The following is a 17129-nucleotide window of genomic DNA, read 5'->3' on the forward strand; positions in this document are numbered from 1 at the left end:
TACAGCATTAAGTTTCATATGTAGTTCCTATAAGAGTTTTGATGAATGAATAATTGCATTAACCTTTTTATTGTGTAAGCTAACCTATATATACAATAATACAAAGGAAGAAGCTACTAACTGCCTAACTAACTTTTCTATCTATCCGGATCTTCCCTCCAAAATTGGTTATGAACAATACACCAATCACCAAACTACACGTGTCCATAATTAATATAAAGCTAACTACAACACATCCAAAACTACAAGTAGCACAGCAAAACAATAAGTCTAAAACTACAGTCGTTTATGCAGAAGCTAACAACAATCTTCCTTCCAATGCTCTGTTTCTGCAGCTTCAATCCAAGTTTGATCTCAGGTTCCTTACTAACTTAACTTCAACTGCTCAGACTTACTTTTATCAACCTGACCCTTCTGATTCTCCCTCTCAAGAGGAAGAGGGGGATGTGCATTCACCATGTTCATCTTGCCCAATAGAGAAGAAAATTGTTGTGACTCTAACGCCTTTGTTAAAAGATCTCCCACTTGAGACTTGCTTCTAACATGCAATAACCTTATCACTTTGGCCTGTACTTTATCCCTAACAATATGATAATCTATCTCAATGTGTTTTGTCCTCTCATAAAAAACAGGATTGGCCCCAATATGCAATGCTGCTTGACTGTCACTGAAGAGCAAAGCTGCTTTAGGATGAGGCACTTGAATATCTCTGAGAAAGCTTAACAACCATACAATCTCACACAATGCCACAGTCATTGCCTTGTATTCTGATTCTGCAGAAGACCTGGACGCAATCTATTGCTTCTTGGATTTCCAGGAAACTAAAGAATTCCCAAGAAAAACACAATATCCTGTAGTTGATCTTTGAGTATCAAGGCATGCAGCCTAGTTTGCATCAACAAAGGCTTTAATGTGGAGCTCTGACTGACTTGAGAATAATAGACCATGACCAAGAGTGCCTTTGATGTATTGCAAGATTCTATTTGTAGCTTGTAAATGTTGTAGTCTAGGTTTAGCCATAAATTGACTTAGCCTATGGACAACAAAGGTGATATTTGGTCTTGTAATGGTCAAGTAGAGTAATCTGCTAGTCAATCTTCTATATGTGCCAGGATTATTCAACTCATTTCCTTCATATTTGCTCAGCTTTAGATTCTGATCCATAGGGGTTTTTGCTGGCTTGCAACCCAACATATATACTTGCATCATCCAAAAGCTCAAGAGCATATTTTCTTTGACAAAGATTTATCCCTTCCTTAGACCTTGTCACTTCTAGGCCTAGAAAGAACTTCAAATCCCCTAAATCCTTTAGCTTGAATTGCCTATCTGGCAACACTTTGAGATCTACCACAACTTACACATTATCACTAGCTATAAGGACATCATCCACATGAACAAGTAATGCCACAAAAGCTTCAAAATTATTCCTTACAAACAGTGAGTAATCTGCCTTGGACTGACAAAAATCCGACTGAATCAAAGCTTGAGAAAACTTGGAAAACTACTATCAAGAAGTTTGTTTCGGACCATACCATGACTTGTTAAGTTTGCAAACAACCTACCCCTTGCTGTGAAATCCTGGTGGCAAAACCATGTAAACCTCTTCTTCAAGATCTCCATGCAAAAAGGCATTGTTCACATCAAGTTGAGATAGGTGCCACCCTTTCACAGTAGCCACTGCAAGCAAAGTTTTAACAAATCGAAACCATCTTAGCAACTGGTGAAAAGGTTTTTGTATAGTCCAACCCCTCTCTTTGGGTGAAACCCTTAGCAACCAACTTGACCTTATACCTTTCTATAGAGCCATCAACCCTATGTTTAATTTTATAGACCCACTTGTAGCCTATAGGCTTCTTGTGAGCAGGTAAGGGACCAAGGGTTCGTTTGGATACAGCTGAAAACTGAAAACTGAAACTGAAAACTGAAAAACACTGTAGCAAAATAATTTTTAAATATGTGAATAATATTGTAGGATCCATTTTAATAAAAAAAGTTGCTGAAAATTGTATTTTGTGGGACCCATGAACAGTGCATTTATGCACTGTTCACAAAAGAAAAGTCAAAAAGTTACGGCTTGACCAAAAAAAAATTTCTGAAACGTAAATGTGCGTCTGGGAAGCGCGTTTGTGCATTTATGCACTGTTCACAAAAGAAAAGTCAAAAAGTTACGGCTTGACCAAAAAAAAATTTCTGAAACGTAAATGTGCGTCTGGGAAGCGCAAAACGCGCTTCCCAAACACACTCCAAGTATTGTTTACTTCCAAAGCAACAACTTCAACTGCCATAGCATCCCTCCACTTAGGGTTTTTAACAACTTGGGCATAGGAAGTAGGTTCCACAACTGAAGAAATGGAATTGCAAAAGTGTTTATGATGTGGGGAAAGATGAGAGTAAGACATGAAATTATGGAGAGGATGAGCAGTACCTTTCTTAGGAATTGATGGAATAGTATGTGCAAATGAATTGATGACTTGATTGCAATGATAAGATTGTAGATAAGAAGGTTTGTGTGAAACCCTGGTAGACCTTCTAAGAACCTGAGGTGGTGCATTAGGCTGAGCAACAGCCTGTGGGACAGAATGCACATCAGAGGGAACAACCTAAGTGACAGATTGAACATCAAGTGAAGCACTAGAAGGAATGGCTTGGGAATCAACATGAGAAGGAGTGGCTTGGGAATCAACATGAGATGCAGGAATAGAAGCAGGCTCAATTGTCACAGAAGTGGATTGGTCTAAGTCACTAGAGTCAATATTCTAAGGTAAAGCAGATGCATGTGAGCTATTAGCATCATCATCAGAGTCTGAGTCTACATCAAGAGCAAAATGTTGATCATGAAAGAACTTTTCATGATAAACTGGAGGGTTAAGGAATGGAAAAATAAGAGTAGTAGTAAGATTAGGACTAGATTGAGAAGAATCTGAAGAGGCAGATGGACACACAAAATCAGAAGAAATGAAGGGAAAAATATGTCCCTGGAAAACAACATCCCTAGAAATCAGGACTTTTCTAGAGCTGAGATTAAGAAGTTTGTACCCTTTAGTGACAAGAGGATAACCAAATAGAACACAAGCTTGAGCTCTTGGTTGGAATTTATCCCTATGAATAGATATGGTTGATGCATAATACAAGCATCCAAAAACTCTCAAATGACTATAGGAAGGCTTAGAATGGAAAAGAAGCTCAAAAGGGGTTTTATTATTCAATACTGGAGAATGCAACTTGTTGATAATGTGGGCTGCAGTAAGAATGCAATCTTCCCAATAACATGAAGGCACATTAGATTGAAGTTGTAAAGCTCTTGCAATAAACAAAAGATGTTGATGTTTCCTCTCCACCATAGACTTCTATTGGGGAGTGTAAGCACAGTTCTTTTGATGGATTATACCATGAGCATTATAAAAATCAACCATAGCAAATTCTTGTCCATTATCTAACCTAATAGACTTGATGTTAGTCTTAAACTGAGTTTGAATCATTTTGTAAAAAGAAATGAGAATGCTTCTAACATTAGATTTTTCCTTTAACAAATAAAACCAAGTACTTCTAGTAACATCATCAACAATGGACAAAAAAATCTAAGGGTCCATTTGGTTGGAAGAGTGGAAAAGTAGGAGGATGGAAAATATTTAGTTTTTCCTCTTGTGTGTTTGGTTGGAGGGGTGGAAAAGTGGGAGGGTGGAAAAATCTTTTGTTTGGTTGGAGAGAAAAAGGGGAGGATGGAAAATGTAATTTATATAAATTTACTATTATAACCTTGTTACATAATATGTAAGAAATAGATTTATTTGTACTTATTAAATAATATAAAATTTACCACATCATATATATAAATTTATATTATTATAATGTAAAAATTACAATAGTGTACATATAAATTTAATTGGACAAAGGATTTTGTAACCAACAAAAAGGTGGTTAGCAAAGTTACACTACATTCAACCCACAAAAACATGGTCAGCAAAGAGGAATTCAGCAAACTTTTGTAGGCAAAAGATTTTGTAACCATTCAACATGGTCAGTATGCTACACACCTCAAAGAGACAATTGAGTCCTTTTATGTTGTAACCAAAAGTTTAGCAACAAATTTTTTTTTTTTTTTTTGAAAACTAATATATAAAAAACGAGGCTATAAGAAGAGGAATACATAATAAAATCCGAGATTATTGCCAAAGACTTCCCAACCTTGGACGGTTGGACCTTCTTTCTATCATTTTAAGCTAGAAGGGAAAGCCTAATGGAATAAAACAATAACCCAATGTTCAAGAACACGCAATCTAGACAAAAAGACATAAACACCCAACTCTTAAATCACAGTAACTACTTCATCTCCAATATTTTTAACCATGCTGATTAGTTCATTGAGCTTCATGAGAAAACTCATACAAGTACAACAACATAGATATGTAGATGACTTATCAAAAAAAAAAAAAAAAAGAATAACATGCGCTTACTCAGGTTTCATCAGAACCAAGAATGAATGACAAACCATCTCAATCCAACACACCTAGGCTAGACAAAATGCAGATCTGAACCAGAAGAAATACAAAACTTTGGAGCAAAATGATATTAATTTCATTCATCCATAGCACAGTGCAAGTTAAAATATTACATTATCTTCTAGTGTCTTAACTGAAATACAAATTTATCAAATATTACTAATTATGTAATATACTACATTTAGCCCACAAAAGTTAGCAAATCAAAAGTCAGCAAAATGTTAAGTTGCATTGTTTACTATTGTGCAACTTAGCTACTACCAAAAGTTAGTTGACAATTATTCAACCACTAAGGTTCCTTAGTATATATCATCTTCAATAATATTTGTCGACATAACTCATTAGTTGGAACACGAAAAAATGCTTTCATTTTGGCTGGATCCTTAATTAGGAAGAGCATAGCATCAAGTTGCACGTCCATCGGTATTTCTATTTTCACCAATTCAGAAAATACTTCATCCTCAGAGTAACAACATGGATGTCCTCTCTCCATGATAGCAAGTCCCTCCTTAGCAATCTCATATCCTTGCATCATAATGACAAGTCCCTTCTTAGCAATCTCATTTCCTTGCCTTATACTTGCTGCCACATAATCAATTTTGGATTGAAAAATTTTCATTTGCTTTTCAAGCATTTCAACCATTTGAGGTGTTTTCTTCGCCTTCTTGGAGAATATGATTCTACATTTGGCATGCTAAACTCATCAAAGCAATCAATATTTTCTTCCAAATTTACACTATCCTCTCTTTCCTTTTCCCATTGACGAACTTTCTCCTTTGCACTTATACAACCTTCACCATTTACCCTATCCTTGGAAAACAAATCAAAAAGCTTCTCATAATATTGAATTGAAGTTCTTTTCCATTTTTAGCATTTGGGTTTGCCTATAAGAATACAATACACACTTATTAGTATTATTATAACAAAGTACCAACAAAATGTATCAACTTGATCTAAAAAACATTTCACAATATCAAAATAAATATAACTAATCTCTATTAAAGGTTCCCACACTTCATCTTCAGCCTCAAAAAGTCCAGTAATTGGATTCCATGCAAATCCACTTATGTTTTTGAAAAGGTCATGACATGAATGGAAAGTACCTTTCAATGTTTTGATACAATTCTTGATGTTACCTTTCTCAACTGCATAACCAAACAATGCTGAACACTTTTTAGACATATTTGAGTAAGTATGAGAACTCCATGTTCCATTAGGCCTATTTCCAGTTTTGTTCATCCATCATGACGTTAAGTAAGAAGCCATCCATGTCATCAGTCCATCTCATATTAATCGCTTTAGACTCACTATCAGTTGTCTTCTTCAATGTCTTAGACATCTTTAAAGACTGCATGTTAAACATATTAGTCTTTATAAGATTACATACAACTACTGCAAAGAAACCAATAAGATTTACATACAAATATTACAAACAAACCAACAAAACAAAATACGACATAGCATAATGTTGCTATAAATAAGCTAGTAATTGAACATTCTTCTAAAACATTAATAAGGTACACATAATAGTTGTACAAAAGCAATTACTGGCAAATGTTCAGCAATAGTTATTCCATTCGAAACTATTCCATAAAGAAAGATACACATAAGCAAGTCAAATCTCATAACATAATGACTAAAATTATTGATCATGCGATACATAGTCATTCCACATTCTAGTTGCTATACTAGTTCGTAATATTGCTCCTCTTCTAGCATCTGCATCACTATCATTTGTACTGTTTCTAGCTTCAGTATGTATGTCACCATTCGAAATCTCTTGATCAACTTCTGCAATCAACCTTTCATCCAGATCAACTCCCATAAGATAGTTGTGCAATATACAACAAGCCAAGATAATCTCAGTAACTGTATCAACTGGAAAAAAAAGGTTCCATCATTCCAGATATAATAGGTAATCGTTTCTTCAACACACCAAATGTCCTTTTAATGACATTGCGCAAAAAGGAATGCCAACGATTATATATTTCCTCAGCATTTTCTGGACCGCGTGCTGAATACTCTTTTAAGTGATAATGTACACCCCTATATGACACCATAAGTCCACTTCTCAGCATAAAACCTGCATCTACTAGATAATATTTGCCTATTAAGAAAATAATTTATATAAGTAATTCTCTATATTTTTTATAAGTATATTTTGTATTTATAACTTAACATTATCTCTAGAGACTATAAGTTTGTCTTCCTTACTTAAAACGTTTTTAATTATCTTCAAGTCAAAGGCAGTCCCTTCCCATCCAGGTAAAACATATGTAAACCTCATGTCAAAATCACATGCTGCTAATACATTTTGAGTTGTGTACTCTTTCCTTTCTCAATATCTAGGCACATCTGTTGTTGACACTTTTACACGAATATGTGTCCCATCAATAGTCCCTACACAATCCTGGAATTAAAGCAATCTATTAATTCAAGAAATTTTTATTCATATTAAAGCAATCCATATAGTTGCTTGAAAATATGTTTACCTTAAAGTATGGGTAAAATTTATGACTATTTCATATCTGTTGGGGCACCTCTGCCCCATTAGGTTGTAGAAGGAACTGATCTTCTAAGTAGATGACTGCTCTCAACACATTGTGAAAATGACGGCTTATGGTCTCATTAGCACGACAGAAGAAAAAGGAAACTGTACTAATTCTCTCATTATGTGCTAAAATGTAAAGAAACTTAGCTACTTGCTCTTCAACATAAGCATTCCTAGTGTCTTTAAGACGGCCAGTTCCTCGAAGAATTGCACACAACTTAGCAAAGGCATAAGGCCCCATTTGAATTATGTCTCTACATTTCCTACTGCATCTAAGTTCACTTAGTAGTTCTTGCTGAACATTTACTCTTTCCCTACTACTTTCGGTAAGTACTCTATCCACATAATGTGGACTACAATATATGTCCATCATTCATATTCCATGCACCACATGTACAAGAAGTTGCAAAATTGCTACATCTCGTCTTCTCTGCCAATCAGTCAAAAGTTGCAAACCAAATTTGTTCAATTCATGAATATTCCTTAATTGATCTTGACAATTTTCCTCTCAACTCTTACTCAAATCTTTCGGTGGACTATTATCCCAATTAGTTGGATTATCCATCTACCGATTATCCATCACAAGTAAGAAATGATTAACACATTAGTCATAATAATTACTAATTAAAGCACCTTACCTTTGTTTTTTGTTCTTATCGTCCCAAATATAACTAGCAAAGAAACACTAAAAAAAAAAAAACTAATACACATAACTAATCATGTAAGAAATTATGTCAAGCTCAAGTGCTTAATCTGAGACAAATATTGGTAGGGAATGTTAGCCAACCATGTACAGTATAGGCAACAGACAAAGAACTTGTGTTGCTAATGTTATTGAAGTAAATTTCAACATTGAACCTCATTGGTACAATGTAAAAGGAAGAGTGGAAACTGTGGAGAGGGGTAAGTTTGCTGTTATCATTACACACAGACTTGGATGAAAATTAACATGGATTCTAACAATCACAACTAATACCAACAGGATTCAGCAAACTTGGATGAAAATTAACATGGATTCAGCAAAACACAACCACTAATAAATCAAACCTTACACCAACAGATTCTAACAATCACAACTAATACCAAACAATAAAATCCAACCTCATCAAAGTACATGAACCTCTCTCTTTCACACACAATACACAGATTCTTTATATGCATAGATTCAATAATCCCAAATGGGTTTGCAAAAAATAAGGAATAGATAATAAAAATAGCACAATGGTGTGTGTATTAAAGGAAAAAGAATTAAATATATATATATATATATATACACACACATAGGAGAAAGATTCTAGGAAGAGCGGAATAAAAAAAAAAAAAATCAAATAGCTAAAAAAGTGGAGAAGGTCATACCTGTCTCAGCTGGAGAGGAAATCAAAAGACCCTTTGGCTGGAGAAAAAAACAAGTAGAAACTAATGAGGACATGGTAGATAAACGAATGAAAAAAAAAAATTGTGGGCAAAAGTGAGAAGGTAAGATGAGAGAAAAGAATCAGGTCACGTTGAAAAAAATAATAATAATAAAATAAAATAAAAAGAGAAGAGAATCAGGTCACGTTAAAAAAAAAAAAAAAAGAAAGAGAGAGAGAGAGAGAGAGAGAGAGAGAAAGAAGAGAACCTAAACTGCTGGACGTTGGTGTGCTGTGAAGGTAAGATGAGAAGAGGCAAAAGTGATAAGGATGGTTTGTGGGCAAAAGTCATCAGGTGGGGTAGGTGAAAGAGTCATCAGGTCATGAATGAGGATAGGTGGGAGAGGGTATTTGTGTAAAAGTGCCGTGACAGCACTTTTCTCTCAAGCTTTTCCTCCTGATTTGGGAGGATAAAAAATGTGGGCCTGGGAGAGAAAACTTTCTCCCAGGTTTTCTATCCTTCCCATTTTCCTTCTCCAACCAAACAAAGGAAAATAGCATTTTCCACCCTATTTTCCTTCCTCTATTTTCCATCCTCCCTGTTTTCACCCCAACCAAACACACCTTAAAACATTCACGTGTTGGAACAAATAAGGCCCCCAAATATGAACATGCACAAGATCAAAAGGTGAAGTACAAAAATTATTATTAAATGGGAAATGCAATCTTTTCTGTTTTGTTAATGGATAGATGTGACAAACATTAGTACAAGAATTGAAATCAACACATAGAGTATCTTGTAAAGATCTCAACTTATTTATTAAAGGATGACCCAACCTAAAATGCCAAACTTTAGGCAAACTTATCACAAAATTGACAGAAAAAGAAGAAGGGTGAGTAGACTTGTGTTTGATGAAGTAGTTTGTCAAGGATGAAGGATTGAAGCAATCTAATCTTTGCAGCAAGTAAAGTCCATTATGCACCTCACCTATTCCAATCGTTTTCCAAGATAAAAGGTCCTTAATGAAACAGAATTGAGAAAGAAAGACAAGGCAATATGGCCGAGTGAGTTTGCTAATGGATAACAAATTTAAGGAAAATGAAGGTGCACAAGGGACATTTTCAAGAACTAAGGTTGCAAAAACTCTAACTAAACCTATATGAGTTACTTGAGCATTTTCTCTATTAGGCAATTCAACTACACATTGGGTTAGACTAGTTATGGTAGTAAGCAAGCTAAATGAACATATAATATGGTCTATGGCCCCTGCATCTAAAACCCAAGTATTACAACTATAAGCACTTCTGTTAACCACTTTGGCAACAAAAATGGAGTGCTTTAAGTTGAGAGGTATACTTGCAAGTGGAGTAGTGGTGGAAACATGATTAGCCATAACTACAGGAGTGACATCTGAGTTGGTGATGTTCCCTTGGCCTTAAAAAGCATTGCTTGAACTACTAATCATGGCCAAAATCTTCTGGTACTGATCTATAGTGAAGGGAAAAACTTGCTAAGATGAGAAGAGCTGTTGTTGAGGCATAGCATCTGAGTGCATGAACCCAAGATCAGGACCTCCAACTTGAATAGCCATTGAATACTTTCCCTTTCCCTTATAACCAGGGGGATAGCCATGAAGTTTGTAGCACTTCTCAGCAACATGACCTATGATTCCATAATAACTACATATAGGCCTTTCTTTCCCTTTGTTCTTGCTGCCTTTACCAACATGACCAGATGCATTTCCACCACCATAACCAGATCCACCAGAAGCTTCAATTGCCAAAGCAATGGACTCAACATAAGCTCCAGTGGAGTGACCAATTGCTCTTTGACTTTCATCTTGTATAAGCTAGGAATACACTTTGTTAATTGAAGGAAGTGGATCAATCAACAAAATCTGCCCTCGGATTTGACTGTATGACTCATTGAGTCCCATAAGGAATTGCATCACTGAATCTTGTAGTTGATATTGTGTCAGCTTCTCATTGATTGAACAAGTGCAAGAACCATAGGTGCAACATGGAAGAGCTTTGTAATTCTCAATCTCATCCCACAGAACATTCAATTGAGTGAAATGATTTGTGATGGAGAGATCTCCCTAAGAAATTGTTGCAAGCTCCTTTTGAAGCTGAAAGAGTCTTAGTCCATTTTTTTGAGAAAATTGATTCTTAAGATTATTCCAAACCTCTAGAGCTGTGTTCTTGTAGACCAGACTTGCAAGAATCTTTGGAGAAACACAATTGAGTATCCAAGATACAACCATGTTGTTGCACTTAGTCCAAGCTTGAACAAGAACTGGAACCTTCGCCATTACAGGAGTCAATGAAAGCGTTCCATCAATAACCCTAAATTGCTCTTTGCCCCCAATGCTCTCTGCATTGATTTAGCCCAGGTAGGGTAATTATCATTGACAAGAGGTTGAGTAACTAGAATCACCCTTGGATTTTCTCCATAGTGTAAGAAAAATGGATGTGATTCATCAATGGTGATGACTGACTCAGTGATCGCTGCCATTGAAGGACCTTCAAAACAAAACGGAGATTGAAAGCTCTCGGAGTAAAAGAAAGTTCTAGAGAGAATCAGAGCGCTCTAATACCATATAAGAGTTTTGATGAATGAATAATTGCATTAACCTTTTGATTGTACAAGCTAATCTATATATACAAAGGAATAAGCTACTAATTGCCTAACTAACTTTCCTATCTATTCAGATCTTCCCTCCAAAATTGGTTATGAACAATACACCAATCACCAAACTACATGTGTCTATAATTAATATAAAGCTAACTACAACACATCCTAAACTACAAGTAGCACAGCAAAACAGTAAGTCAAACTACAGTTGTTTATGCAGAAGCTAACAACAATCTTCCTTCCAATGCTCTGTTTCTGCAGCTTCAGTCTAGGTTTGATCTCAGGTTCCTTATTAACTTGACTTCAACTGCTTAGACTTACTTTCATCAACCTGACCCTTCTGATAGTTCCATTGGAAATTTAGTGCGCTCAGATAGTGTTCTATTGTTCAATATAATGGCACCCAAAAAGCATGCATCATGGAGGATGTATAGCTCCTATTTGGAGTGAGCCACCTCAATACCAATTACATATTTTAGAGGACCATTCTAAGAAATGGTAGATAATATTTTTGTTCTTAGTTCAATGAAATCCTATATTATCAACCAAAAAAAAAAGAAGAAGGAATTATCAACCTTTGATTTAGAAAATCCTGCTTCTAATAAAGCATTTGTAAAACCAATTGAGTGAAGCTTTCTCTAAACCGTATATGGATTTAGTTTTTGCAGTAATTTTTCATTTTGTGATGATTTTTTAATATGATTTTTTGCATGAAGCATATATAAAGCTACAACAATTATTTCTTTTTGGTGAAAACGTTTTTCTTGGTAACCTTTTCTTTGTCATGACAATAAAAACACTAAAACATGATGCTTCAAATAATTCTTGGCTAGAAAGAAGTACTTAGAAATACGTGGTTCCAAGATCATAGTCAAGAGAAGAGAGATTCATTCGCACTTGTATTAGCGGCAATTTTTTTTTTGAATCCTTGGTCAATATTTTGTGTAAAAATTGAAGAAGAAGAGGCCCGAAGTCTCTTCTCCATAATTTTGTTACAAATAATCTTGTACAACTCTTCTTGTGATTTGTTTCTTTGTTGTACGTAGCTCCCGCAAGCCAAGCTCCTCAACTGCCAACTGGAACCTCCCACCAATCTTGGGTAACTCTCTCTATCATCAGTTTTCAAAGCGTCTTTTCTCTCTCCCTCTCAACTTCCAATTGCTTGATGAACTCATTATATCCCAATGTATGACAAAAAAATGTCAATTGAATTACAAAGTTTTTGGTGTACCTCTTTTTACAGTGACAATTGATCATGTATACTTGAGTCGAGTCATTATTTATGGCCCTTCTTAGCCATTAAAGATGTAATTTTTTTTTTCTTTCCCATTTTGTAAATGATTAGCATAGTGATGAGATGCTATGATCATGTTTGTGTGAGAGACTCATTGGATATGTTAAAGGTCCATCATGATCATAAGAGCATCCGCAGCTGGAAGACCAAATGCCAAATGTATGGTACATTTGGCATTTAGGCCCAAAATGTGCTCAGCAATTGGAAGGCATATGGGAAATGCTAAATTTTTTTTTGGCATATAGCTACATTACCATCTTAGTACCATCTTAAATGTAAGATGGTACTGTAGTTGAATGGTATAAAAAAAATTAATTTTTTAATACTCTCTCCTCATTTTTAACCGGGAATTTCTCTCTCTTCTCTCATTATTTCTATTCCTTTCTCTCTCTTCCTTCTCTCTTTCTCATCTACTCTTTGCTCTCTTTAGACCCAAGACCTCGTGGCTTCCTCAACAGTGAAATCGAATGGGTCGGTGTGAGGGCTCCGATTGGTTTGAATTGGAGCTCCGATGGCTCCGATAGTGATTCCAACGAGGCTAGGCTGGTGGGTTTCTTTTAAGGTGTGGGTTTTGACAATGGTGGAGATCGTGGGTTTTGATGACGGTGGGTCGGTGGGCGTGGGTGTTAATGGGTTTTTTTTTTTTTTTTTTTTTTTTTTTTTTTTTTTTTTGGGGGGGTTTGCTGGTATATGTGATCGGCGTTGTGGTGGCTATGGCGTGGTGGAGATTGGTGGGTGGCGAGATCAGTGGCGTTGTGGTGGCTATGGCGTTGTGGTGGCTATGGCATTCTGATCAGCGTGGGTGTTAATGGTTTTTTGGTTTTTTTTTTTTTTGTTTTTTTGTTTTTTGTTTTTTGTTTTCCTAGGTTTGTTGGTATATGTGATCGGTGTTGTGGTGGCTGTGGCGTTGTGATAGGCGTGATGGTTTTTTTTTCTTTTCTTTTCTGTTTCGCCGATCTGGGTTGATATGGATGATGGAGGAGTTGTGTGGAGGAGTTGGGTTGATATGGATGATGGATTGGAGGAGGAGGCTGGAAGAAGGTGAAAAGTATAGTAATGGAGGATTTTGGAAGGGACGCATGTGGGGGAGAAAATTGAGAAAAAAGAAAAAATATATATTATTACGTAGATATATTATTTTAATGAGTAGAAGAGGAAAATAGAGTTTTGGGATGTTGGGTGTATTGTAAAATGGTATGGTATAATTGATAAAGTAGCTTTTTGGGATGGTAAAATAAGATGAGATAATAACAAAACCGGTTGTGGATGCTCTAAGAGCCTTAGGCTGATCATGCTATCTATATCAAGTCATGTCCCGCTTTAATCCACCCTCTTATAAGTTATAACTAATATTTGAAGACAACTCTTCCCCAAAAAATATATATATATATATATATATATATATATATATTTATATACTTGAAGACATAAATTGATATTACATTTTTTTTTTTTTAATGAAGAAGCAGAATAAATGTCATGCTCATGACCCAACTAATGATCTAAGCACATGAAAGTAAATGTATGTGCCAAAATGGGCATTTGCCCCTTTTGCTCAAAACAAGTAGCAAAATGTCCATATTTTGAACTCAATTTTTAAAAAATTGAGTTTCAATGAAAAACTTGATTTAATGAAAATCGAGTTATTTGCAAAATGTTACATGGAACTCGAGTTCCATGTAATTTTTTTTTAAAAAAGTTTTTTGCCTATAACTCGATTTTCTAAAAATCGAGTTTTTCATTGAAACTCGATTTTTAGAAAATCGAATTTAAAACAGGGGGCATATGGCTAAATAGTTTTAGAATAGGGACATTTTGCTACTTGTTTTGGGCAGAAGGGGCAAATGCCCATTTTGGCCTAAATGTACCCTTTTATAGAATTTTCACTTTTTACATTCTAATCATGTAAATCCTTACTTAAGAGCAATAACTAATCTTAAATATATATCTCATCAATTAAAAAACAAATCTAAAACCTTAGATTCCTCTAATGTGCAATCTCATGGTCATCAGTATTCTAATGCGAATTTTAAGATCCTAAAATCATACATTCTTAAAATGTCAAGAATCTCACTAGGATCTTTACTGAAGTGAGATTTGTGTGAGATTTCGATTCAAATCTTAGGATCTTATAGGATCTCGGTTCCATATCTATACTAAAGATCATTTGTAAGGAAGGAAAATTATTGTTATTATTTTTCTTATTTTGGGACTCCAAATGGAGCCCAAAGGCCCCAAACTGATTATTTTATTTTTATTTTTATTTTTTTTAAGTAATAAACAGATTAGCATGGTGGCCCCAGTCCAAATTGAAAAAAAAAAAAAAAAAAAACACCACGAAGCCTCGCATCACCTTAATGGCTTAATCTAATCAACTGAATCAAAGAAGACATAAGAGAAGAGACTAGAGACTAGAGAGCGAGTGCAAGCATGGTGGCACCGCTATAAGAGAGACCATCGATGCCAACAATGGGTTTTTTTTTTTTTTTTTTTTTGGTAATTCCGGTGTTAATTAGTTACTTAGTTGCTTGACATAGACACTATAGACACTCACTGATTATGACTTCTTAACGTTAGAAAGATTATTTGATGAATCTTACTATCTTAGTAATTGTTTTAATGGAGTTGTTAATTCTTTTGTTTTGTGTTATTTATGTAAGACATTAGATATTGTTATTTGTTTTGAGTTGTTTATGTAAAACATTTTGTATATTTGTGGTCTTAGAACTTGGTATTTATGAATTGTAACTTTTGCACTTTGAACTTTATTTATGCATTTGTAATTTGATACTTTTTCTTCTATTAGTAATTTCTAATTTGTGTCAAAAATTACTTTTGTTCAATGTTTCTGTAATATATATTATGAATTATAATTATATGTATTTCTTAGTATATTTTTAATCATAAATTAAAGTACGGTCTTATGATCCTTGTGCTAATCCTATGATGTGATTTTCAAACCCTCTCACCAATCCTGATAACTTTGAACGACCTAATTAAGTGAAAGCCTCCAAACTTGATATTCTTGACAATAAGAAACCAAAAAGAAAAGAAATGAAGTGAGCTAAGAAACTCAGTGAGTAACTAATTTCCTAACTATCAAGCATAACACAAAATGTAAATAATTTCCCAAAAACAAAATGTAAAATTGATAGGCTTTGCAAACATCATCAATATTAATCAATTTAGCAATAGATAGTAAATTGCTTTGGATTCAAAAGTCATTCGTATCCCATCCAAAAAAAGAAAGAAAAAGTCATTCGTATAATTAGTGGTGGAGCCAGGATTTGATTTGAGGGGGGCAAAACTTAATATGTATAATACACACATTTAAGCACATCTATATATATATATATATATATATATATATATATAATAGTTGAGACTGATTTAAAAAATAAAAATAAAAATAATTTATTTGAAATGCTAACTACTAAGTAATAGTTTAAAGTAAGAAAGCCCACAAAAAATAGAATATTGCATTTATCTATTAAGGGCTTTTCTTTCACATGAATAAGTTGAATTGTGATTTATTTTTTCAAAATTGGATTTCCACTTACGAATGAAAATTAAAGATTTTTATTAATTAGATAACTATCAACTAAAAGTTAAGATTATGTTGTTTTTGTTAATATTTAATCATAAAAATCCATACTATAATAATTAGACTCATGGTACTATCTACTAAGGTCTCAAACTTAAATAGTTTGACCTAAAGAATATATGCACACATGTAAGCACATTGCCCAAGTAAGCACACAAATGGTCTATATCACACATGTCTAATGTGCAGTGCTAACAGCGTGAGGCGCCCCTTTTGGATATAGTGGATCTTGCTATGTGGCCTAACCCGGCATGGCTGACATTGGGAGTGTCATTAAATTTTGAAAGCGTTACAAGTTTTGGACACTACTCACAGATTGATAGTCCAACTTAAATAGTAGATTCACCCTTTTTACATATAACTCAATCAAAATATTTCTTTTACATATAATAATAATAATCTATGCAACTATGGTTATATCTAACCTCCAAATTAAGCCTAGAATTATGCGTCAACTTGCTATTTGTCTCAAAAAAAAAAAAAAAAAAAAAGAGCTAACGTTTGTCCTATGGGTTCAGATCATGCTCAAATTGTATAACATATTCAATATTGTTCCATTCATATGCAATATCACATTCCGACAAGAAATAACCAATCAAAACATCATATTCCTTCTTTGAAAAAAAAACAAAATCCAATCAAAATGCATAATAGGACAAAAAATATTGAAAATGACACAATAAATAATTTCCTTTACTTTTCTACCAATTTTACCACATTAAAGGAGTGATTAAATATCGCTTATTTTATTAAAACTGAAAAATTATTACTAAAAAAGTTAATTGAAACAGTACAGTGAGACTCATAAATAGTGTAAAAAAAAATACAATAAGATCTATAAATAATAACAAAAATAAACTAAATAACAAAATAATTTTAATTTTTCATTTCAACCTTAATGCACAATAAAACACTAAAATTTAGTAATGAAATAATTTTCTATTAACCTGTCATTAGTGATTCAGAGGATGTAGACTAGGATCTAATATGCCACATGTTATATTTCATTTATTTATTTTTTTTAAAAGGTTTTTGTTTTTTAAGTTAAAAAAAATTAAAACCCAATAAAAATAATGTTAGAATGTGAATTTTTGATTGGTCAAAAGAGTTGGGTCAACAAAGGCAGGGGATCAGTTAAGGAATCTTCTTACTTCTGAACGCCTGAAAGCCACCCGCGTGTCACTATCTGACAAA

The 17129-nt window shown here is 34.1% G+C and overlaps 1 protein-coding gene across 1 annotated transcript; it reads right to left on the minus strand.

Moving 5' to 3' along the window:
• Window positions 1-366: 366 nt before the first annotated feature.
• LOC126728477 (uncharacterized) lies at window positions 367-5681 on the minus strand. Its single transcript, XM_050434291.1, has 6 exons — window positions 5603-5681; window positions 4939-5081; window positions 2610-2756; window positions 2426-2567; window positions 1563-1677; window positions 367-784 (listed from the first exon to the last, which is right to left on the minus strand). Exons 1-6 carry the CDS (start codon window positions 5679-5681, stop codon window positions 367-369), a joined length of 1044 nt encoding a protein of 347 aa, XP_050290248.1.
• Between the last annotated feature and the right edge of the window lie 11448 nt (window positions 5682-17129).

The sequence above is a fragment of the Quercus robur genome, chromosome 5 (assembly GCF_932294415.1).
Source record: "Quercus robur chromosome 5, dhQueRobu3.1, whole genome shotgun sequence".
Lineage (NCBI taxonomy): Eukaryota > Viridiplantae > Streptophyta > Magnoliopsida > Fagales > Fagaceae > Quercus > Quercus robur.